This window comes from Cyprinodon tularosa, unplaced genomic scaffold (assembly GCF_016077235.1).
Source record: "Cyprinodon tularosa strain WSP-4 unplaced genomic scaffold, ASM1607723v1 ctg71, whole genome shotgun sequence".
Lineage (NCBI taxonomy): Eukaryota > Metazoa > Chordata > Actinopteri > Cyprinodontiformes > Cyprinodontidae > Cyprinodon > Cyprinodon tularosa.
Genome location: NW_024039463.1, coordinates 3281616 through 3306936, shown reverse-complemented (window position 1 = coordinate 3306936; position 25321 = coordinate 3281616). Strand labels below are relative to the sequence as shown.

The window sequence follows — 25321 nt, the reverse complement described above, 5'->3', positions numbered from 1 at the left end:
ACTGTAGTTTTCCTTTCTTTATGACATATCGGTTTAAATGACAGTCTGTAATCAGGAGAACGGAAGCTGAGCTGGAAGTGCATACCAAGAATTTTTATAGCCCAAGAATGGCAAAAAAAATTGAGTGGCCTTTGACTTTGGACTTCACAAAAAGCTCCCAAAAGTTAGCTGTATTCTTTGTCATAGGTACTCAACCATGCTTACACCACAGAGCCTATGTCTGATACTCATTCTGTGATATGAAAAAGTCTGTGCCTCCTTTCAGATTTTATCCATTTTCTGTCAGACATCAGTCTCTTAGATCATTAGACAGCCTTTAACAACCTTTATCTGAGTAAATACAATATCATAAAAGCTGTTATTAAGGGGATTGACCTATCCATAACACGCTTTTTGTAAAATCATAGGTAAGCTGTCATTGACCAAATTTATCAGTTATGTTTTATTAACCACAGACAGGCATGTTTGCTACTTGGTCTGCAGAATTAGGGAATCACTAATATATAACATGTATGGTAACATGAGGTAGGTTAAAGAGCTCTAAAAGCAATACAATAGAAATCATAGACTATTCAACCAATCCCTGAATTCCACTCAGTTAGGGTCATTTTTTAAAGTTTTTTCAAGCTGATAAAACCATTAGTTCTACTATCAAAAAATGAAGAAGGATTTCCAGCCATCAATTCAAGACCTTCCTGTAAGAGCCTAAGCACAATTACACTCTTTATACAGTATTTAATAAACCCTCCAGTGCAGCTGAATTGCAATAATTCTATAATATAAGTGGGCCAAACTTTCTCCACAGTTATGGAAAAGGCTAATTGCCAGTTATCAGAGACGCAGTTTTTTTTTTTTTTTTTTTGAGTGACCCAGGTAGAAATTTGTTTTAGGGGTAGGGGAGCTTTTTTAGGAGAAAATGTTTGCAGCTTTGTATTAAATAATGTGTTTAACTGAAGTATATTTTTTCTTATGTTTCATGGAAATTTAAAACATCGAGCTCCCTGACAACATAGAAATAACATTTTCTGTGTCTGTAAACATGAAAAACCAAACATGTAAAGGATATGTCCTCAAGATGCAGGGCAACCGAGATATTAGATTAGTAAGGCAGTTAGCTGATGTGTAGGAGAGGATATCCACTCTCCCAAAGGGAAGGACAGTAAGCTTTTATGTCAGCTATGAGTCTGCAGGAGGAATTCCTCTTTTTCTTATCTCAAAGTGTAGTTGGAGTAATTCAAGCTGCCTGTAAACAATCACTTACTGTATTTCCGTTTATATTCACCTCAATAAGCATAAATAACTGTCATTGCAGGCCTCTGAACTGAGTGTAGCTCAGTTTAACATTTTAAGCTTCAGTATTCATACTTTGACCTATCCAGCCTTTTAAGAATTAGATTTTAACAGAGGCTTGCAGCTTGGCATCTCATATGAGTGTGAAATGAATCGTGAAAGCCCCACCACCGAAATTCTTTGGCCCCTCCCTACTCTTTTTTTTTTTTTTTTTTTGTCTGGCCTGACTGAACAGCATCAGATTTGGCAGACAGTCTTGTTTCTCTGTGCGTCCCATCTAGAGGGGAAACGCAAACAAACCATCTGGGAGGAGCACTGCAGAAGCCACAAATATTTCTGCATTACGATGCTTACCGACATTTCTGTTTGCAGCACTGCCAGCTTTGCCTTTAATCGGAAGCTCATCTTGTGTCAGTAATGAAGTTTATTATCGTCGCTTGTGCTACAAAACCTCATTTCAAAAAATACTTTAAATCATTTTTTTCTCTTAAACTTACTTTTTTTTCTTACTTATGAGAAGATATTTATTGCACTTTTCTTTAAGTATTTCTGAATTTTCTGGTTATTAACATATCTAAACTATAGCATCCATTTATTCTACAGCATAATCTTGGTCCTAAGAAAGCTTTGAGCACCTGCAGTTAGTGAACTTCATGTCTGATGATGAATTAAGTTATGCAAAATCAGTCCAACATTCTCACTTATGATTAGCCAAGTTGTTATTGGCCAAAGATAAAGTGTAATGGAACTGAAACTGAGAAAGGGACACTTTCATATGATTTACACCCCTAGTGACAGATTAAGGACTGCAAAGGAGTTAAAATGTCATAACCTTATTACAACTATCCATCAAGCAAAATAACGTTTTTGATTCCATGCCCTGGTTGCGCTTCAATCTCTTCTTGCATTTCCAAGTACACAACCCTTACTGCTACTATACTGTATTGGTGGCACATCACTGTAAATAAACCTACCATCAGTCGGTTGTGGGTCTGGGTCAGGTTACGGTTTAGGTTTCACCGATCCTGAGGCCCCCCTCTCAGTTTTGGACCATCTCCCTGCATGGACCTATCTAATTGCAAGAGTACCATCCTGAACGGCCAAGTGGTTTTCTCTAAATATAAATCTGGACGAAGTCGGCAGAAACTATTCAACGAGAAACCCGTCTGCGCCTCTCACACTTTCACGGCTCTGTCCCCAGCATGAGAAGACAGCTGCCCTTAAAATGTCCATATGTTAGGTCCATTGCAGTTAACATTTCACATATAATAGATATTTATGAAACAATTGAGTGCAAATCACATGGCAATGGACTGTTATTTTCATTGGAAAAATGTTGAACTGGTCAGTATAGAGGATGAGGTTTAAGGGTAACTTCTATCAAATTCAAACCGCTTAGTTTATAACTATTTAATAGTATATATAGATAATATTATATATTATATAGAAAATTATATATATAACACAGATTCACAACACATCATCTCAGGCACTTTACTGAAACAGTTTAATCAAATCATACAGAAAACCACAATTTAGGAAAACCCATCTAATTATATGAGTACACGTTTAGTGTCTTTTCCAAAGATCCTCTCCTGGGAGTACAAATTTGTTTCCTAAACTCTTTCAGACCAGAAACAGGATGCACAAGGACTCTCAGGGTTTGTCCACTCTATCTTCACAGAGATAGCCCCTTGCAGAAGTATCCATACATATGTTTTCAAAGCCACAATCTTCATTGTTTTTTGGGGGATTTGATCTGCCAAAAATTTTTAAGTATAAAGAAAACATTGTTTTCAAAAATATTTTAAGAAAAAAAATGTGTAAAAAATAGATACCCGGTTAATGACCTATACATATTCATTCACTGATGGCAACAAGCTCCATTGTAGCCACAGCTTGCCTTAGTTAGACTGGCAGAAGCAAGGCTACCATGCAATCTGTGCTTCTGGACACTCTCACAAACATTGGGTAAGAGTAATTGCTCAGGGAGACAACAGAGACAGACAGGGGAGTCCTTTTTTCTCTGAGCGATAAGCCAGGGATGGAAAAGAGGAAAATAAATGTGACTCACTAGATGAGACCAAAATTTAACCTTTTAACTGACATACTATGAGTGGCAGAAGGGACTGAACTTTTAGTGGAACACAAATACACACTGTGAAACACGGTAGTGGCTGCATCATACAGTGGGGATTATTTTCTTTATCAGTAACAGTAAGTTGGTGTGATTAACAGATTTTTGGCGTTAGAAGTAGACCTAATGAAAGGGTTAGTTCATTTGCTGTGGGCTAAAGGCCTTAAACATACATCAGAAGAAACAATGAAATGGTTTATATCAAAATATATGTTGGAATGGTTCAATCCAATCCCACTGAGAATCTGTGTGAGGAACTGCAGACACTTACCATCCAATTTGACAGAAAACAGATACAACTGGTCTGAAATTTCAGTTTCTAGAGTTCAAAGCTGGTAGAGACTGACTTTAATGTAGGGGGGCTGAGTGAATATATTGAAGCGATTACAAAATCAAATATCTTTATATGCTGCTTTTTCAATAAAACACTATAACATCTGTGGTTGTAAAGTGACAGAATGTGGGAAAATTGAACGGAATGAAAGATGTCTGCAATGAACACTGTAGACTAATGTTGTGTTACAGTATCAGAATTAATGGAGCAATTTGCAAGTCTGCTAATATATTATTTATAAAGAGAATGTGATAACTGCTGTCTCATTATTAAAGGTTAAAGTCAACTCAGAATTTAAAAAAGACCTCCTCCACCCTATCGGCCCTTCACATCTACACTGACAGTGCATCACTATAAATACTTTGTAACCTCAGAGGTGTCCCTGAATGTAAGTGATTCTTAATGCATTCATTTTTAACAACCTGTTTATGAACATGATTGCAATAAAATTCTACAAGGTTGAAAAGATATTTTAATTAGAAAGTTGTCAAAGTGAAAATGAGTTCACCTTTGCTACACTTGCCTTATTCATCTACTAACCCGCTTCAGAAAACCTGGATCTGACTGGAAAACCTTAAATCATATTGGAGGAGGATTAAATAAGAAACTGGGAAAAATTAAGTAGCATGTTCCCTTGGCTGACTTTTCCATTTATAGGTGAACATTATTCCAGAGATTTATGGCTCTCGAAAATGTCAGTTGTATTGTTCTAGAATTTCTTTGCAGAACAATACAACTGCTGTTAATTTGAATGAATGTTTGTTTCAAGCTTAAAATGAAGCAAACTGTAGCTCAAATTTACTGTCTGTTCTAGTGGAATGCCTTAAAGTGCTTGTGAGGCACATTTCTTTTTCCCACAAAATTATATGTCAAGATCTTTTTTCACTTCAGCAGCAGAGAAGAGGAAACTTCTTTTGGCTGTGCTGTGGCTTTACTACAGGCCCTGAGCCTTTAATGTTGAAGGAGTTTATGCTGTTTCTCATAACATGCAGGATAAAGTAACATGAAAGAAAAGCAATCTAAGACCAATTTACTTTAGCTTTGTTGATTTTCATCCATTTCTCCTATGGAATGCATCTTGGACCAAACTATAATGGATGTTGTGTTTTGTTTTTTTTTCACTCTGCTAATGTACGACAGGAACACACAACATGGCTCATTACCATTCTCAGAGTTCCACAGGAAATCCACCACACCATTTTAAATGAAAGAGGTTTTCAAGAGAATTAAGACCATGCAGACTAGACTAGACTCCTAATAGCCATTGTTCGTAAAATACGAATTAGCTGTGATTAACTGTATTCCTGCAAAGCTATGTGTAATTTCCCTTACTTCAGCCAAGCATGAAAAATGCCAAAACCAATAATATCAACAATTAACCAAAACGTCTCTAATAAAAGATAAAGCAGGTGAGACATGCAGCTAAGAAATAAAATCTGTGAAGAGTTACAAAACCATTTCTAGAATTTTTGAGACTCGAGTGAATCAAAATGAGATGCAGTATCCTCAATTAGATTTGGAAAAAAAAAAAAAAGAAAAAAAAATTTCAAAACAGACACAAATCACCCTGAAGTTAACAAACATATTATCCTGTAAATGTTTTGCGGCTTAATGTTATAAAGTCTTAAATTTATTTCTTAATTGTTCATTGTGTGTGTTATTTTTGTGCAAATGAGTTGCCCCTCGGGGACAATAAAATATTTACACCAATTTAGTTCAATTTAATTCAAAGAACCTGAAGTACCGTCCACTGCACTAGATTCCAGATTTGCCAGTGTTCTTAATTAGAAAATTAGAGAGTTTGAAAATTAGTGATTTCTATGTCCACTGTTGATAAAACATCAGCATGATAATTTCCAAGACTTTAGGGAAATTTTATGTGGACCTATCAAGTAAAAATACGGCATTATGGTCACGTACAGAACAAATATCAAGGACACCCACAAATTTACAACTGAATGCAAAAGAAATAAACAAAATACAGGCTTTTACATGAGCTTTATTTGGATTTAAATCTGACCGAGATGCAGTGTAAACTAAAAACTGGGTGTTTTAGATCCTTGCAGAGTGGCTAAATAACAGTAATTCTGCAAAGTTGACTTTGCACAAATCGTGGAAAAGCCAATAACCAGTTATGACTAAGTTGATGCCCCTTAACAAAGTTGAAACAAAACGAGCAAACTTTATTGTTACCAATAAGGATGGAATAACCTTTCCTTATTGCGATGGTCACCCAGTCAGTAACCCCACACATAACCATTTTTTCACAAAGTTTTGACACTTGGCAGCATAAATATATTGGTTTGTTTATTTTTACTTTAATAGTAGTGACTGTTGTATTTAATTTTGTCAAATACTTAATATTGTTTGTGCTTCCTTTTCTGATGTTGTGGAGAGTACCTTCAACCGGCAAAGGACTCTGGCTGGCATACTCCTCATTGACTGATTGATAGATCGGGTGATACCATTTGGAGTTCCACTATGGGGGAAGACCATGGAGTTCACATTCTAAGCTGCTGCATAATGTCTCTTTTGCTTTTGTGGTTTGCTCGTTTTGTTAATTTTGTTAAGTTAGTAGTAATTTAAGTTTAATCCTTAAGCTACCTGTTCAGTTATTTTTGTTACACTTGTGTAGATGTTCTCCCTACCTCTTCCTCTGTGTGTTAGTCTGGTCTAACCAGCCAGTATTTAAGTCCCCTTTGTTTCCTGTGTTTCAGGTCAGTTTGTTTGTGCATTAAGTTTGAGGTTTTGTTATGGTTAACCATGATATTTTTTGCCTTCATTTAGTCTCTTCATTTGACCTCTTTTCAGGTCCCTGTAATTATTGTTTGGATTTTTGTTACTTTGGGGAAATAAAACCCATTTTTATAAGTAATCACTGTGTCTTTATGTTTTCCCTCACAGTAATGCAGCAGTATGTTTTACTCAACTTATTCTTGTTCAGTAATAGAATTCACTCAAAAACTCCTTTAACATGACAGGTCAAAAACAGCAAAACCAGAAGAGAGACAGAATATTATTTAAGAGCATTTATTAACCATATTGGTTAATAAAAGTAATGACTCACATCAGTTCTAATGTAATAAATCAGAAAAAGGAGTTTTTAAAAGAAAAAAACACAGAGGCTAAAGAAAAAATACCATAAACATGGAGTCAGAGGTTTTGATTAGCAGCAAAGCTTGTCAATCACATTAAAGGAGTGACACTAAAATTAGCAGAAGAAAACCAAACCAACATGATGACATTTTCTATTCAGTCTCCGCCCCTCATCTCACATGATGAGATGCCTGATATATTTGCTTTCTCTAGGCTAAAGTCTGGGTATGGGGCAACACCTTTGATCCTATACTAGTCTGAGTATGCCAAAATAATCCATAATACATAACTTAGTCTGAGGAGGAAAAGCATTATTGTAGGAGAGTTGTCTAAGCTGTTAGGCCTAGACCTCTTGGCACTATGTCTAAAGTCTAGATTACAAACCAAGGCAGGTGCAAGAAGGAGAAGGCAGTCCTAAAAATACCCATGAGGATTCCTGTGGTGGCCAGAAGACGCTTTGGGTATCCTCAGTCTTCATGGCTTTTTGTTATGTTTTTTTCAAAGTAAAGCAGATGGGTGAAAATTAACACATTTTAAAAGATATAACTGACTCCTAATTATTTTCACACTACTTAATGTATGAATAATCAAATGCTCTCATTGGGCAGTTTGAATACCAGTTAACATTTCCCAGATGACAGGCAGATTAGAGACTAAGCTGCTGTAATTGAGGTTTAAACTCCCCGTTGTCCTCACACATATCTGATATGATATCAGGTAAACACTTGTTGGGTTGAGCCCCATTGACTGCAGACAATACCTCCAGATGTCAACAGACTTAGAGAAAGCATGCCTTCTCATGCAACACCCTTGTCTTCATTCCTTTCCGCTTATCCTGGACATAGACTCAACCTCTTCATACTCATCTATCTTTGTGCACGTGCCCCTTAATAAATAAGAATTTCATTGAAAGGTTAATTTATTACTGTAATTCAATTCAAATATATCAAGTGAGTTTACATTAGACACACTTGCTGTTTAATCGGGCACAGCACCATGATACCCTGGTCATTAAAGAAGGTATTGGTACTTTTGGCAGTGGGGCAGGTGCTTAATCTTGTTTGAAACTAAAACCATCTCCATAATGTTGTCAGCAGAGTGATGAACGAGAGCTTTAAATTTCCTCATAAATGGCAACACTGACTTTGAGAAAACACAGTGGACAACATGAGCAGATGAAAATGCTCCCAAAACTTGACCGACTGGAGATTTTCGACCGCAACTGAAATAATTTGCTTGGGCCCTCCTTTATTTTATGGACCAGCCTGGTCTTGTTGGTTATGAATTGACTTATTTAGCCTAGATTAGATGCTTCTGACACAACAGTCGTATTTTATCCTGCTTACATCAGTGTTTGCGGGTACTGACCTCGGCAACAGTCCATGTCTTTTAAATCTTAATTAAACTATTAAATGGGCTTTGTTTTGACCACAACTGTTTTTCCTTCCACTCAACTTTCCTCTGATATAATCTTCTAAGAACAGCTCCTTCAGCAATGACCTTCTGTGGCTTACACTTTTTGTAGAGAGCATCAGATCCTGCCCATGGACACTTGTAAAGTCAACAGTCTGACCTCTGATTGAGTAGTTAGGATATAATGTGATCATAGCATTTTTGCATTATGAATTCATTTTATTTTCATTCTTTTTCTAGGTTCATTTTTAATAAGAAAACTAGATGGATGGATGGATGGATGGATGGATGGATGGATGGATGGATGGATGGATGGATAGATAGATAGATAGATAGATAGATAGATAGATAGATAGATAGATAGATAGATAGATAGATAGATAGATAGATAGATAGATAGATAGATAGATAGATAGATAGATAGATAGATAGATAGATAGATAGATAGATAGATAGATAGATAGATAGATAGATAGATAGATAGATAGATAGATAGATAGATTTTTTATGTACCTGCATAAAAACAGCATTCACACAAATCCATCCTATTGGCCCCCTGAAAGGGGAGGCATCCCTGCTCCAACAGAGCTAAAATGATATTAATCACAGTATTTTAGGCCAAAAAATAGATTTTACATTGAATAAGTCAAATATCTTTGTAAAATTGAATGTTTCTTATTTCTTAGACTCTGTGAATTAGACAATGTGAAACCTTGTCAAATACAAGAAGTTTTTTTTATTTTTATTTTTTTTTTCCTGAGCCTGCCTACTTTCACTCCCCATATAAAGCAAAATCAAAAGTCAAATGTTCGGGACCTACGAATCGCTGAGCAGCTCCTTAAAAAACCTCCCAGCACCCCTCACACACGCCTCCTCCAGAGAGTATTGGATGTCCTCAGGAATCCAGTCACCCCCTCCTTGGAAGAACATATTTGACAGGACGAAGTCAGCCGGAGCCCGCAGTCCAGCCCCAGCCTTCAGTCAGGCGCAGACTCCCCCAGCCCCATCTCCTGCTCTCCCTTTTGGACGTTTTTGTTCGGTGTTGAAGCACAGCAAATAAGCAGCCATGGATGCCATCAAGAAGAAGATGCAGATGCTCAAGCTCGACAAGGAGAATGCCTTGGACAGAGCTGAGCAGGCCGAGTCAGACAAGAAAGCAGCTGAGGACAGAAGCAAACAGGTCGGATGAGTTTTCTTCATTCTATCTTTAAAGGAAAAAGCAACAAACGCCAAGCAGCAGCAATTAAAAGCTACGGATGATTAAGTTAAATGATACATGCATGATTGCTAAGTGTTATATAAAAAAAGAAAAGTGTATAATTCTTTTATAATTTGTTTAACCTTTAAATTCCCTTGCATGAATGTGTAGTTAGAGGAAGAACTGAGAGAATTGGAAAAGAAATTGCGTGTTACAGAAGATGAAAGAGATAAAGTTTTTGAGGAGTTCCAAACTGCTGAGGAAAAAATGTTGGCTGCTGAGGAGACCGCTACCAAGGTATCCCACCCTGAAGTGCATGAACTCACCTAACTTCTCTTCTCTCTCCCTGTCTTCTCTCCGTCCTGTCCTGTCTTCTTCTGTCTCTCCGTGCGCTCCTGCGCCCTTGCGCGCTCACGCAACTCCCTTTCCTCGCCGTTCACACCTGAAACTCTGCTGCACATAAAAAATAATAATGTAAAAAAAAAAAAAAATCAGCTTGAGGACGACTTGGTGGCTCTGCAAAAGAAGCTGAAGGGAACTGAGGATGAGCTGGACAAGTACTCCGAGGCTCTTAAAGATGCCCAGGAGAAGCTTGAGCTTGCTGAGAAGAAAGCCACCGATGTAAGTATAAGGAAGTCTTCCCCTAGGCACCATTCCACCTCCACCCTGCTTCACATCTGCACTGTTTTCATCTTTAACGCCAGTTCAACAGCACAGAGGAGCTGTCTGTCTTTTCTGCAAACGACTAATTTGTTTTATTTTTGGTGATGCCATTAGTGGGTACCACTGCCACAATTGGACATTTTAAATTTGTGTTGTAACAACGGTTGAGCTGTCGTTAAATGTTTCACCACAAGTCACGTGGTCACTGTCAATTCAGCCCAAAGAAAACTAAAACCTTTAAAAGAAAAAAGGAGGATGTTTGTGTTAACTTCAAAAATTCCTTATGAGAAAGGAGTTTACTTTTCCCACCTTATATATTTAAATATTTTTTTTATATATTTTTTGCCTTAAAAAGGCTTCAGACTGAGTGAAGCTTGGCCTTAATGTGCAGAATTCCCAAGCGCCTGGAGAGGCAGCGCCTAGATAAATATAGCCCACTGCTTTATATGGTCAAGATAGAGCTCACATCAGCGGGCGCTGCGCTCCTCTGCTTACCACAGATGAAAACGTAGTTTCCTTAAAAAAAAAAAAGAAGAAAAAAAGAAAAAAAAGTCCATTGGAGAACACAGGATTCAATAACCCTTCACTCTCAAACATTAAAAACCTTTTTTTCAATAAGGATAAATACAGCAGACTTCTTTGATAAAAGTAAATGAAAAGTTACATTCTCATACACATATCCTCAGACAATAGTCCCCATTATAAACCAAAACTGAGTGCAGCAGCCCAGATAAGTTTATGCTCTTAAAAGTCAATTAAGGCTGCTTTGAGCCGCTGAAGGAAAAACACGTTCTAATAATCCTTTAATTGGATTACACATGGGCAGATAAGACAAAGTCTGTCAGAGTGTTTTGAGTTTTACTCTCTCGTGTTTGATGATGGTGAACTTTATTCATTATATTCATAATATTACATTTCATATAATATTATATAAAAATGATCACTGATGTAGTGCCTAAAATTGACCAGCAGATGACGCTCTGGTTTCGTACCATTACCTCGACCTGACTTGATTTCAGCAAGATTCAATGATTTAAAACAAACAACAACAACAAACAAAAAAAACAAAAAAAAAAAACATTATTATTATCTTTTTTAATACAGTAACCCTTTAATTAGATTGCACAAATAAAGCGCTGAGACAATTTGTTGGAGTGTTGTGAATTGGAACTGATTTACCATGTGATATTTCATTTTATTTTCGGGATAAAGGAGAATATAGGTCAGTATTAAATGGTTTGAAAAAAAAAGTAGCTGCTCAAGGAAGGAGCATTTCTGTAATATTTTAAAAGCATTCTACGTACAACCTATAATTAATACATCCTGGGTTTAAAAAAAAAAAACTCGTTGAGGCTCTAAAAATATTTCCTGCACTGCTCACAACTGACCAGCAGAGGGAGCTGTAGTTCTCTTAGTTTTTTGAAGACTGAATCAATTTGGACATTTCTGATTAAAACCGCCCTGTTATCCTGTATGTTTGTTTGATTCCGTTGCATTATATTACTTTTTAATTATTGTTATTAAAAAAAAAACTTTTTTGCGTACCAGAAAACTGTGTACCACACCACAGAAATCTCATTTTTTTAAAGGCGTGTGTTGAAATCAGCATAAGCTTCCTGGACAGAAAAGCTTTGCGGAGCGCGTCTCTCTGCAAAGCTTGACGTCATCCCGTCTCTTGACAATTTGTCAGAAAGTGGCTGCAGCTCAGAGTGTTGCCTCGCTTATTTTCTCCTGTTTTTACAAAAACTGTTAGTTTTAATTTAAAAGAGAAAAAAACTATAATGGCTGGAGTTAAATCACTGGACGCAGTCAAGAGGAGGATTAAATCGCTGCAGGAGCAGGCTGACTGTGCTGAAGACAAAGCAGAAAGGTTACAGACGGAGCTGATTGCACAGAGGAAAGCCAAAGAACAAGTAAGCGCGCTAACCGCGCATCTCCGCTCATCAAGCGCATAAAGAGAAATGACCCATGAAACATTTCCTGCCTCTCTATGAATAGTTTAAAATGTGGAAATGATATTCTGACAAGGATAAAACAGGGTTTATCTCGATTCCCTGCAGAGCTATAAGCTGAGCTTTGCTTGATGTTACTTTAAGTCTCAGGGGGGGTTTGAAATCCTGAGTGCGCGTAATTGTCAGGCCGCTGAGGCTCTGCTGACAGTTGAGGAGTGAGTTTCATTGTATCATTGCATTGCCTCATCTCCTGGCTTTGCTTCACTTTGAAGAACTTCTCTTTTCCACCCTACCTGCTTTAAAATAGGACCAAAACGACAAACATTTGAATATTAGTTCTCTCACGCTCCAGGAAGTACCTGCTTAAACCGTGGCAACATTTAATGTGCCATCCTGCGCTGTCAGCCTGAGCTCTTTGACTTTGTCCATATAAGGACAGCAGGTTGTTCTGTTACCAGGAGGCAGCATAGCGGCGTGGGGACTCAACATTTCACTGTTGACTCGTGGGCTGACGGGTGTTTCTCCATTGTCGCGTTCTCGAACTTGAGATGCACGTTGTACCTGCACTGCTCGTTTTGACTTCTGCTGCAGGGGACTGCAGACTTTTGTTATCTGGTGAAAGCGCACGCATTTCCAGAAATGCCTCATACCTGCTGAGCAATCAGCAGAAAGCAGAAGTTAGTAGCACGCCTTAATGAAAACAAAACGGTCTTCTTTCTGCTAGTTTGAATATAGTATAATTACACGAATCCCATTCAGTGTAGCAGAATATATATATATATATATATATATATATATATATATATATATATATATATATATATATATATATATATATATATATATATATATATATATATATATATATATATATATATATATATATATATATTCCAGTGTTTCTTATGCAACTGTGTGGTTGTGACTGGTTACCACAGCAATCTTGGCCCCACACTCTCAAACAATACTCTAGAAAATTCAGCTTCTTCGGGAAACTAGTCACATTAAAATGGTGATTGATATCGATAAACATGTCGCAGCAACAGCTATTTATCAAATTATTCAAATCTGTCAAAGCCCCAATAGTAAATAGGATGAAGGAAAAGGAGAAGAAATAGTAAAAAAAAAGGAAAGAAAAGTCACCCATTTTCTGGAGCTTTTAATCATTATTTATCTAATTTATCATTTAGACAATCAAGATTCTTATCATGACTAGAAACTTAAAATGATAAAGTATGTGATAAATGCCCTTCCTTATAGGAGCATTTAAAAAATGTTATTTGTCTTTTCCCTAAAATGCCAGACTGTGTTTAAATACAGATCTGAGGCAATGTTATGCCTGTTGACTTGAGCCCTATTAATGCTCTCATGGGGGCCATAATGAGGCACAGTATTCAACACTTGGTCCGTTTGGGACATCATTAACATAGTCAGTATGGAATACTGCTTAAACTGCTTCTATCAACATGTGGCACAAAGAAATACTTACGATCATGACCAGTCTTCAGGTCTCTAGATAAATTTATAGATCAACCATGTGTTTTCTTTGGGCTGATGTGTCACATCAGGGTTCAACGGACAAGGGGAAGATTTCTGCTATGTCTTATTCTGCTGCTTTTCTTTTCGGTCCCTAGGCTGAGGGAGACGTAGCTTCCCTTAACAGACGTATCCAGCTGGTTGAGGAGGAGTTGGATCGTGCTCAGGAGCGTCTGGCCACAGCCTTGCAGAAGCTTGAGGAGGCTGAGAAGGCTGCAGATGAGAGCGAGAGGTGGGCCTTTTTAACCATTCTGTATATTTTTAACCACATAAACAAGTATAGCTGGCGTTAAAAGTAGATTAAAAAATGCAAAATAAGAGTTTTCATATCCCTAATATTTTTTTTCACATTTCAGCTATATATATTAACATGTTATATTGTTATTTAATGTAATAAACCAACAAAATGATGTGAATATTTGTTATTTAGAAGGAAAATTATAATTCATATTTTCTTAGAAATAAAAATCTAAAAACATATATATTTATTTTTTTAATCCAGTCTCACCCTGAACCCTGCTTCCCTGTTCCTGCAAAACAAAAAACTCCTGCATCATGATGCTGCCACCACCGTGCCTAACTGTGGTTGGTGGGGTGTTCAGGAACACTTGCGGTGTTAGTTTTAAACAAGACAAAGCATTTTGTCTGTGGCCAAAATTTTAATGTTCTGGTATCATTTGATCAGATACCATCATCCACATGTTTGTTTGTCCCCTTAGCGACAGACAGTAAACTGTAAATATATTTTGTACATTTTGACAATAGCCCTCATATTCTTACACAAAACCTAGATTTTTGTGTTTCCAGTAGTGCTGCACCTTTTTCAGATTTAGATAATAGATTTAACAGTGGTTAAAGATTTAGCTGTTATTACAACCCAGCTTTTCCCCAACTTCATTACTGGGGTTTTTACTAGTCTTTATAAAGTTATTTGTGTAGTTATAACAGAATATATATTTACACCTGGAGACAATTCGTGACAACATTGATTAATTGACTTCTAAATGCAGTTTATTGCACCAAATCAATGTAAAAGAGGCTTTCTTTTAAAGCTGGTGAAAATGAAAAATGTAAGTGATTAGTTGTGATGTTCCATGTGGACTGGACCTATACATGAAAGTTTTGGTACTTTCTGATCTGTTTGTCTCACCACACAGAGGCATGAAGGTCATTGAGAACAGGGCCATGAAGGATGAGGAGAAGATGGAGATCCAGGAGATCCAGCTGAAAGAGGCCAAACACATTGCTGAGGAGGCAGATCGCAAATATGAGGAGGCAAGTTTTTTAATAAAACATGCAAACCTGTTTTGCAGCCATCTTTACCCCTATTAACTATTTTTTGGTATTATTTTGCTGCATAACACTTTGTTGTGCTACACCCAAAGGTCGCCCGTAAACTGGTCATCATTGAGGGTGACCTGGAACGTACAGAGGAGCGTGCTGAGCTATCAGAAAGGTGAGATCTTTTACTTTAACGCACTCCAAATCGCACTTGCACCCGCATGGCTGCTGGACTGGAAATATTTAAAGAAGCATTTTGCAAAACTCACACAATAGATGGCTTGTTTTCATTTAGAGAGTGTGCACTGTGTTCTTACTGTCATTTGCATGCCTCGTATTAATGGCCATGGCCTCTGCACGTATACCACGCCCACTAACAGGCGCGCTCAGAGAGTGGAGGAAGAGCTAAGGGTTTTGGAACAAAGCCTGAAATCACTAACTTCCACAGTTACACAGGTACATCCAACCTAATGTTATTACTGAGTGGCTTGTCTCAATGTCTGCCCTGCTGCATCGGCTTCCTCCTCTGTGCTTGTCCCTTTCCTGCCTTCTTTTCTGGATATCTTAGTTTTTTTTTATTGCCGAACATAGCAGAGAGCTGAGCAAGAATAATATCGAAACAACGCATGATATTTGAATGCAAATAAAAGCACTAAGATTGAATTTGCTGTTCTCACACTTCTGCTTTGTTGAGGCACTTTTAGGATTATTGGGATATCCTGTAGTTCTTATTTGATTCCTCTCTCTGTCCTTCTCATTTCCCATGGACCCATTCTGTGTCTACCCCTGTTTCTATCCATCCTTGTTCCCATGTCCCCACCCCACCCCGTTTTTTTTTTTTACACCCCTCCATCCCCCTCTTTGCATCCTTGGCTTTCTTTCCTCATGTGTAAAACTCCAGCAAATGCTCTGAACTTGAGGAAGAGCTGAAAACTGTGACCAACAACCTGAAGTCACTGGAGGCCCAGGCAGAGAAGGTATGTGTGACTTTCTGGGCCTCTGCATGCTGTTACACCTTTGTTACCTCCAGACTGAGGACGGGAGAGACAGAGGAGCCAAATCTTGACATTTCAGTTGATACTTTTGTCTATGAATGTGGATAATATGTATTATTTGATTCAATTGACTCTTTTGCCTCTGTTTTTGTACAACAGTACTCACAGAAGGAAGACAAGTATGAGGAAGAGATCAAGGTCCTCACTGACAAGCTGAAGGAGGTAATGTTTCCATAATCTGAGCCGGTGGACAATCAAACCAGAGGTGTTCAAACACAGTTCAAGTTCAAACCAGATATCTCTCTTTCTGAAAGGCTGAGACTCGTGCTGAGTTTGCTGAGAGATCAGTAGCCAAGCTTGAGAAGACCATTGATGACTTGGAAGGTGAGCTTTTTTGTCTCAGTGTTTGTAAAATATATATTTATCTGTATTTAGCCTCTTTTTTTTATTTAATCTGTTCCCTATTATGTTTAGCCTGTTTCTTAAGATCATTAAGTCTTTTTCAGGCTGCATCATCTGATGTGGTAACTCCAATCTGTTTTGGTTGAATCTATGTTTTAAATTCTGAATGCAAAGGAATTGTTTGGATGTTTTCAAAGAGAGGTTTAGTGAAGGCATCATCAGTGATTGTTTCTTTGCCTATAGCCGAAAGACTTCTTACCATTCTGTTTGCAGAGAAGTGAAGGGCTGCTCAGTTCAAGTCTGATGGTTTTTGCAATATAAAACAAATCCTAATGAATGTATTTTCTGTCAGGGAGATTCAGCAGCATGTTGGTGATAAAAACTCTCATTTGTTAGCCTGTTTTGGCCTTATGTCAGACATGGAAAGTTCCTCACCCTTTAAATACCCCCGTTTTATACGATCCCTTTATTTAATAAACATTTTGGAAAAAAAAAAAGTAAAAAGACTTTAAGGTATTTATCTTGAAACTGAAAAATGTTGCTGTTAAGATGATCATTTGAAATATTGATCAAACATTTTCTTATGCACAGACTGATGCTCATTAAAAATCTTTGTACTTTTAAGAACTGCTGTAACAGGGACTCTTTAAAAGCAGTCTCCCCATCTGTTGCCTAATATGATAAAGGTGCTTTTTCTTTAGTTTCAGGATCATGAGCAATATTTTTCAGGCTGCAAAAATTTGTTTATAACAGCTTGATTAACAGAAAAGTGTTGCCTGGAAACTTTCTGCAGATTTCAATCAATATTTTTATGTGATAGTGGTTAAGTTACCATGTCAGTTTAAAATGTTGGTAAATAGTTGATCAGCTGCTGTAGAATTTTCCAGTTTTCTCCAGTTTTTTTGGACATAGAACACTGACTAATCACAGCTGCTCAGAAAGGTTAATGAGATCTCATCCTCAACTACCATTACTTAGAGATGCACCGATATTTCTGATCCAATCCATACCAATACCTGGGCTGATCGTATTTAACTGTTGAATGAATAAAAAATATATCTTGTCATGTGAGTAAAGGCTTTAGCCTTGACATAAACATTTTTAAAACGGTAAAAAATTAAACTATACAAATAGATATAAATGTACCGTATGTTATTTATTGACAAGTAAGCAGCAAAAATAAAAGAAATGACAGTTCTATGTAAAGTGCACCTGATTGGATCTCCAATATGAAATCACTGATATCTTAATTAGTCAAAATCGGAGCTGATATCTGATCCAAGTATCGGATCGCTGCATCTTTAGAATTATTCTGCATTGGAGCAGAGCTGAGAAAATGACAACAAAAATAAAAAATTCTAGCAAAGTTCAAATATTAGTATCTGCTTTTATAGTGGTAATGTATCTAAAAGATAAAAAAAAAAAAAAGATTTTTGTTGTTTTAAATGGCTAAAATCAGCTAAAATTTAACCAACTCTCCAGCTGTTAGGCCTCCCACCCTTCAGAGGAGCATCACTTAAAAAATGAACAACTGCCCATCCTTTTAAAAGGAAGAGGTTTATTCCAATAAAAGTGTGACGGAACTCATTTTCTGCTGGTGTTTTTGATAATATCTATTTTTTCCTTCCTTTCTTCTCTATCTTTACTCTGGTTTGGATACTTCACCTTTCACCACCTTGCCATTTCCTCCACCTTTGTTGCTCTCCCTCCTCTGCACCCTGCAATCACCCACTTGCCCCACCCAATAGATGAGTTGTACTCCCAGAAACTGAAGTACAAAGCCATCAGCGAGGAGCTGGACCATGCCCTCAACGACATGACTTCCATGTAATTTCTGTCTTTCAACACCTGCCTGTTTCACTCTCACGCCGCTCACTTGTTCACTGCTGTCTGCCATATTAGGTTCTTGTACCAGGCCTGTTCTGTCTGATTTTTCTCTTTATTATCTTAACATGAAATGCTAAAACCTACCTTTTTCTAACTGTCTGCGTAATTTGAGTCTGTTTGCATAAACTATTATTCAAACAGGAATAATAGTTTGATTCAGTTTAATGCAAACAGGACAGATTTTAGGTGCAGACAGAAAAATGCATGAGTTGAATTGTCACTTTTTTTCACTCTGTTTTCTGTTCTCATGCATTTCAAAAATGCATGGTTTTTTAGGATGTTTTATTCATTTCCCAAAGTTTCCTGGCTATTTTCTGAAACCATGCGATATAGGCGTTTTACTGACTCTGGTTGGTGGATGTGTGGTGTTAGTATTCGACTAATAGGGTCTACTTCTGTCCAGAAGAAAGGCCTCCTGTATGTCCTTTATTTTGCCCTTCATTCTATCATTGTACCAGCTCAAGGTTAGTTGTAACGTCAGTGTTTAGCATCACTGTGGTTGAGCCCCCAGTTTTGCTAAGTTAATCTGTCTGTTTTGAGTTTGAAGTGAGGTTGTGTGGAGTATCTGTGAGTAAGTATTTCTTACCGGAAATACTGTAAATCTGGGATTTCTGACTTTAAATGAAACAACATGATTGGCTGATAGTTTGACTCAAAACTTGGAAGTACTCCACATAACTCAACCCCAAAAATGGCATTGTCTCATTCTGATTAATGAGACTTAATTGTTTTGTTGTTAAGCTCTCCAAGAATGGGTTCTCTCAGCGTGTTGTGTAGTTTGAGTCCATACAATGTATTTTATGGTGCATTGGGATTTTCTGTACTGCATCAGTGTGACTCCTAAAGCGCTGGTTCGCCATGGTGTATTGCTGAAGGTTAAAACACCAAACTCCTCGAGTTCACTTTGCTTCTTTTCTTCCACACAGATAAATTGTTTACATCTCATCAAAGATGCCTCCTTCTGCCCGAGCAGAAGCTGTCTGCTCTCTCCAGCCTGCTCTCCATTTTCCTTTTCCTCCCTGTCTTTGCTTTTCTTTCCTCCTCATGTTTTCGAGTCAGTTGCACCCCATCATTTGTACAGAACCCTAGAGTCTGCTGCGTTATTAAAAATAAACATCCTTCCTTCTATCTAAGCTGTATCTCTTTCCTCTGTCCCTTTTTTTTTTGCCTTTCTTGTCTGGCACTAGGAAAACCAATATGCCTTAATGTTAATAATGTGTTTAATCCCATAAAACCTTATACCTCATATTATTTTCTTATATGTGATTTAATGAATTTCAATCAATGTCCTTTTTTCCTCAAATAATGTTCTGTGAAACTGAAGTATGAGAAATATAAAAACGGTGCTGTTAACATTTAAAGCAAAGGCTAATCCTGATGCTTGACTGAAAACTGAGCCAAGTATCGGGAACTGATAAATGCATTCAGTAGTAGGGCATAGAAAGTGACTGACTAGAAGTATCGGAGAGCTGGTCAGCTGTACGGCTGAATCACTGTTTGGAGGATTGTAGTAAAGTGTAGTTTGGTCAAAGAGAAAAAAAAGCATGTAAAAGTTGTGTAGCCTAATCTGGTGCTTAATTTGAAGGAATCTGCTTCTGGTAAATATAATAAAGATACTTTGTGTGTTGCATAAGACCATGTCTTTGAATGTTAATAAATACACAGTGACAGATTGTGGGTTTGTTTCATTCAGTTCATAAACCCTTATTCAGACAGACAGATAACTGTTGGTGAGATATTTGAATATTTTTAGAAAATTCATTACCCTTGAAGTGTTTTACATTTTGTGAAATTAGAATCACAAATGAATATAGGACAGAGCAACACTGGATAGAGGTTAATTACATGGTGGGAAGAAAGTTATTATATCATGTTACAAAATAAGATCTAAAAAGTTTTTTTGTCTGAATTCAGTGTCCCTGTGTCAGTGATTTGTTGAACTACCGGTACACTTCACAGCACCTGTAGCTCTAATCCTTTTGGGTTTGTCTCTGCCAGCTTTGCACATGTGGAGAAATACATCACTGCAAAAACGATATAGAAATAAGTAAAAATGTCTTAAATTAAATGTATTTAACCTTATTTTGAGTAGTTAAATAAGAGGATTTTCCAATGGAATGGGATTTTCTATTCTTGAGATAAGATAATTAGATAGTATACAATTGAAATAAGACAATGACATTGTTTTTTTATTATTATTATTTTAATTGTAAATCATGTTGTTTCATTGACAAAGTGTCTAACTTACCTCCTCAATTCAAGAAAAAATGCAGTTATTTTAAGAAAACAATTACTTAGATTTGAAATGTTTGCAGTGATCTTTGCCATATTCTGCTCTGCAAAGTAGCTCAAGCTCAGTCAGATTAAAAAGAGCAGCACATCAGTAATCTTCAAATCTTTCTACAGATTTGTATGTGGGATTATGGCTTGAAACTAAACTATTCTCTAGTAGCTTTATCTCCGGAGGTCATTGTTCTCCTAGACGATGAATCTCTTTCTTAAAACCAAGTGTTTTACTGGTATCCTCACAAAAACTGCCCTTTATTTTGTGTAAACTATTTTCCTATCAACTTTGAGCAGAAAATCATGCTTGCTGAGGATTATTCCCACAGTATAAAGCTGCCACCGCCATGTTTCAAATGTTTAACTTAACATGTGGCTAACAGATTATTTCAGCTGCTAATTCTTGGCAGGTCCTCTAAAGTGTCTCTTGGTTGTTTCTCTCAGCCTGTTAGTTTAGAGTAAAGAGGCCTGTTACTGTCAGCAGATTAAAATTATTCTTTTTTATCACTACTGTGTTGGTCTGTTACATAAAAGTCAAATAAGTATATGGAAGTCTTTTTATTATGAAATAACCTGAGACAGCTCAAGGAGTGTATTCATACTTTTAGATAGCACAATAGATCTTTTGTTTGTTTTTTTAGTGTGTATTGGAAATAGACCGTCTGTAATCATGTGCTTCATTGTTTTAACAGAAAGTGTTTTTTTTAATTCTTTTAAAATAACTTTAGATTTTTAGTTCTTTGTTATTTTTTATCAAATAAAAAAATGAATAAGAAAACATGAAGTTATCAAGAAGCTCTGAATTTCATCTTATCCTTTAAATTGCCTTTAGTTTTTCTATAATCTCTTCAAATCATTTAGAATTTTTGTTTATCACAACAGAGAGATTATTCTGTGCCTCAGTGGAACATTTTCTGAAGCTCATTGAAATGTCTGTTTATTTTTTTAATTGGTGTAGTCTTGCAGTGGTCTCCGGTTTTATAATGCATGCATGGGTTTTAAACTATGCACAATAAGGAAAGGTGATAATCAATGAGTGGAGCAAGGTGCATCAAATGACATGAAACCTATTCTCACTTCTGGGGTTTGAATCTGCAAAATATCTCAGTAATAAGTAAAATAAGCAAAAAGTACATTTTAATAAGCTGTGTTCTAATCTGAGATAAATAGTTTTGTCTGTTAAGAGATTAAAACAGCATAACCATTAAGAGACAAACTGCATCAACCTACCATAGTGCAAATGCATCATGATGCATAGTCTAATATCAACCATAAGACCTCAGAGTTATGCTTTCATAATTTTTCAAGATATTAGTTTTGAATACTAATGATATTTTCTGTGTTTATGGTTGGTTCTGGAGCTGTATATGCTTTTCCTAACAAAAATTGGTATTGAACTGGTCATTATTTTTTAATATAAACCTAACTACATAAACAGATTTAGTAGGTCACAGTGCAGCAGATGTAAATAATTTCCACCACAAAATTATACTCGAACATTATATCTCTTTTAATGCAAAACTTTTTGTTTAAGAAGTTGTATTGCATTATCTTTGTTTAAGCCAAAAACTGAAAATATTATATATACTATATACAGCACACTGTATGAACCTTTAATAGGAGCTATGGTAGATCTGGCTATTTGTGATGTAAAACATGACTTGCTCTATAATAGCATATATACAGCACCTCAGGAACACTAACTTAGTATAGTGAAAGAAGTCCAGAGGCTGATGGAGACTATAGAGAAATAATGGATTTAACAAATGTTTTTCTGAATATTTTCTCAAAAAGGAAATTTATTTTATTCTAAATCATGTTTCAACATCACAAGGTGTTGATATATGTTCTTCAGTCCCTGTTTGTTGTCCATATCAATATGGATAGTTTATAAACTAACAAAGGACTTCAAAAAAGACAATTTCCCACTTGGTATGTATTCATAAAATTGGTCGTTGAACATGTTTCTATTAAGACACTAATGTTTGTTGTGTTCTTACTAAATGTGCCTGAGTCATCATTTGATGTTTGCATTATAAATTGTGTCGTGCTTGCAAAGTGAATGGGATTATATCAAAATATAAACCTTAAGACCAGGAGTCTTAAACTGGGGTCTTTGGCAGTTCGGTAACTTAAGATGTAAACATTGAATCAAATGTCTGAACTGCCTCTTCGAGTTGAATCAAAGAGCCTTCCTTATGTTAAAGCAATTTTATTCAGGTGTGTTAAAGCAAAGCTGCTGAGGACCAGCCTTTTTGACTGCATGATATAACATTTAAAGAAAAATGTAACATTGTTTATTCAAGATTTCTGCAGGTCTGCATGGTGTCTTGCTTGTCATTATTGTACCTCTCTAGTTTTGTCAGTCATGTTGTGTTTTGCAAGCTAATCAATAATTAACTGATTTAAATGTGTTGCTGTCTTGATTATTAATGACGGCTAACTTACTAATTCACTGTTTGTGTTTTGAATTGTCTTTATTTCATGTTCTAACAGAGAACCTGTCAAAAGCTAAAGAAGAAAACCTGGATATGCACCAGATGCTGGACCAGACTCTAATTGAACTGAATAACTTGTGAACGCACAGTCCCGGACCCCTCCCACACGTACACACACGCAGTGGTTTGGCTTTTTGCATTTGCACGTTGCTTACCAAAAACCCCTCTTTTTATTCCTCTCCAATGATGGAGAACAACCAGCCAGTTGCTATTTTTATTGCACATTCTTGTTTTTAGCGGATCTCAACCCAGGAGCAAGCCAAAGAGAATGAAAGCATAGCCGTACCTGTTTGATACCAATACAAAAAAGTTTATTTTTACCACTGCCTTTTGCAGTCATTAAACTATGTATTTTTGTAGGTTTTTTTATTTACATTTCATCTGGTTAAATGACATGTAAAATTAGTGATGGAGATTGTTTTTCTACATCTGCGAAAAAGCTGATCTGCATTTTCCAGCTTAATTGTGCACATAGCAAAGGACAAAGTGGAAAGGTTTTTCCCTTAGTCTATACTATGCAAAATACAAAGTTGATTTCCCACAAGAATACCTGTACATGGATTATTGCCTGTCTGTATGTATACTGGTGCTACTGTATCGTTGATTCCATTGTGCATTACAGAATTTGGAAACTTAATGTGTCGTTCAAAATCCATGCTTCAGTTTTTTTCTTTAAAAAAATTCAGTTCTGGTTGTGCATTATTTTAGTTTTATTTTTAAAATGGAAGTTTCAAATGCACAACATATCCTAATGTATAATTGATGATAAATAAAACCACGTTTTGAAACTTTTCCTACTCTGTGGTTTATATTGAGCATTATCCACCACACATTTTGGGGGGATTTCAAAAACTAAATGTATCTTTGCCAAAGATGTACACATTTACCCTGATGTGATAAAACTGTGCAAGATTTAGGCAGGCTTAAATGGTGCTTTATTTTAAAAGCATGTGTTCTAAATGGTAATGTAAATCTTTTTGAGTAGCCGACCTAAGTTGCGGTTGGAAATAAGGAAATATAACTGCTGAGCAGCTCTGCATATTCCCCCCAGTATTATAATCATTTATATGAAGGTTGTAAATATGACATTTTTATAAAAGGTAAAATGCTAAAATGACATATTTTACAGTACTTATCATAGTTTGAGAAATACCTGCATATTAAAAAAAATGAGCAAATTGTCTACATTTTATTATTCTACATCAATGTTTTTAGAACACCCTGTTTGCTTTTAGAAAAAAAAAAAAAAAAAAAAAAAAAATATATATATATATATATATATATATATATATATATATATATATTTTTTTTTTTTTTATTAAAAGAAGAATTTAAGACTCCTGTGCATTTGCAAACAATTACATCGATTTTTATGTAGAATCGGGATTCGATTAATTTGGCCTAGTTCGAAGACTCAAACAGGAAGTTAACAAGTAGGTCCGCACCATTTCTCAGCCGCCGAATAAAATTCTGACCGGAGTGGGCGGGATTTCCCCACCATTTCAAACGACGCTTGCAGAGCATATGCGTGAATTAAAAATGTCAGTGTTTTGGATACCAAAAAAACAAAAAGTGTTCCTTAATAATCGATAACATTCATGGAATTAGCTGCATTATTTGTTGAAAAAAAACGTTTTCAGTACCAACAAAAACGTACTTACCTCTCATCTACCAACATCAGTTTTGTTTTATTTAATCCACATGCAGTAGACAGCGCAAAAACAGTTGTTTACATTTCCAAATACATCATATTTTAGCTTTTTTTTTCTTTTAAATTGGAGCATCTTATTTTTTTTTCTTTTACGTCTTTAATCTCTTGATATTTTTATCTTATGCTTCACTTTCCTTTTTTTTTTTTTTTTTTTTTGCATCACTTTTTTCTTTTCAGTTCAAGAATACCTTATTAATCCCAATGGGAAATTTAATGTTCTACTTTAATCTCTCTTTTTTAATTATTTCTGTGTATAAATGGTGGCATTCAGATAAACCTGCCTTGCTGTTACTTACGGTAATATTCAACTGAAGTTGTTTTCCTATCAACCACTCCTCCTGTTGCTGCCACAGAATAAGATAATGAAAGCCTGACACTGCCACCGCCGTGCATAACAGCAGGGATAGTTTAGCCATAAAACAAGTCATGTCTTTCCTTACAGGCTTAAATTTAGGTCCATAATGTCTAGGCTGGTTCTATTAGATAAGTGGATTTTTTCAGGCACAGTTGGAGTGGGGTACAGTCTGTCTTAGAGAAGTGGCCCCTGAATATTCTGTTCACCCAGGACCCTAACTACTCGGGCCAGAAGTAGGGAGGGACCCAGTGGTTCCATACATTGTAGCTTCTGACACCCAATTTCTTATC

The 25321-nt window shown here is 36.3% G+C and overlaps 1 protein-coding gene across 4 annotated transcripts; it reads left to right on the top strand.

Moving 5' to 3' along the window:
* Positions 1–9170: 9170 nt before the first annotated feature.
* Positions 9171–23259, top strand: tpm1 (tropomyosin 1 (alpha)). Of its 4 annotated transcripts, none has more exons than XM_038268847.1 (10): positions 9178–9450; positions 9640–9765; positions 13718–13851; positions 14777–14894; positions 15005–15075; positions 15802–15877; positions 16055–16117; positions 16210–16279; positions 18046–18124; positions 19111–19854. In XM_038268847.1, exons 1-10 carry the CDS (start codon positions 9337–9339, stop codon positions 19112–19114), a joined length of 855 nt encoding a protein of 284 aa, XP_038124775.1. In that variant the 5' UTR covers positions 9178–9336; the 3' UTR covers positions 19115–19854. The 4 variants fall into 4 exon arrangements, with proteins under 4 accessions (XP_038124776.1, XP_038124775.1, XP_038124774.1 ...); XM_038268845.1 differs by lacking the exon at positions 9640–9765 and adding an exon at positions 9964–10089 and having other exon boundaries at positions 9198–9450; XM_038268848.1 differs by lacking the exons at positions 18046–18124; positions 19111–19854 and adding an exon at positions 22964–23259 and having other exon boundaries at positions 9171–9450.
* Positions 23260–25321: the final 2062 nt, after the last annotated feature.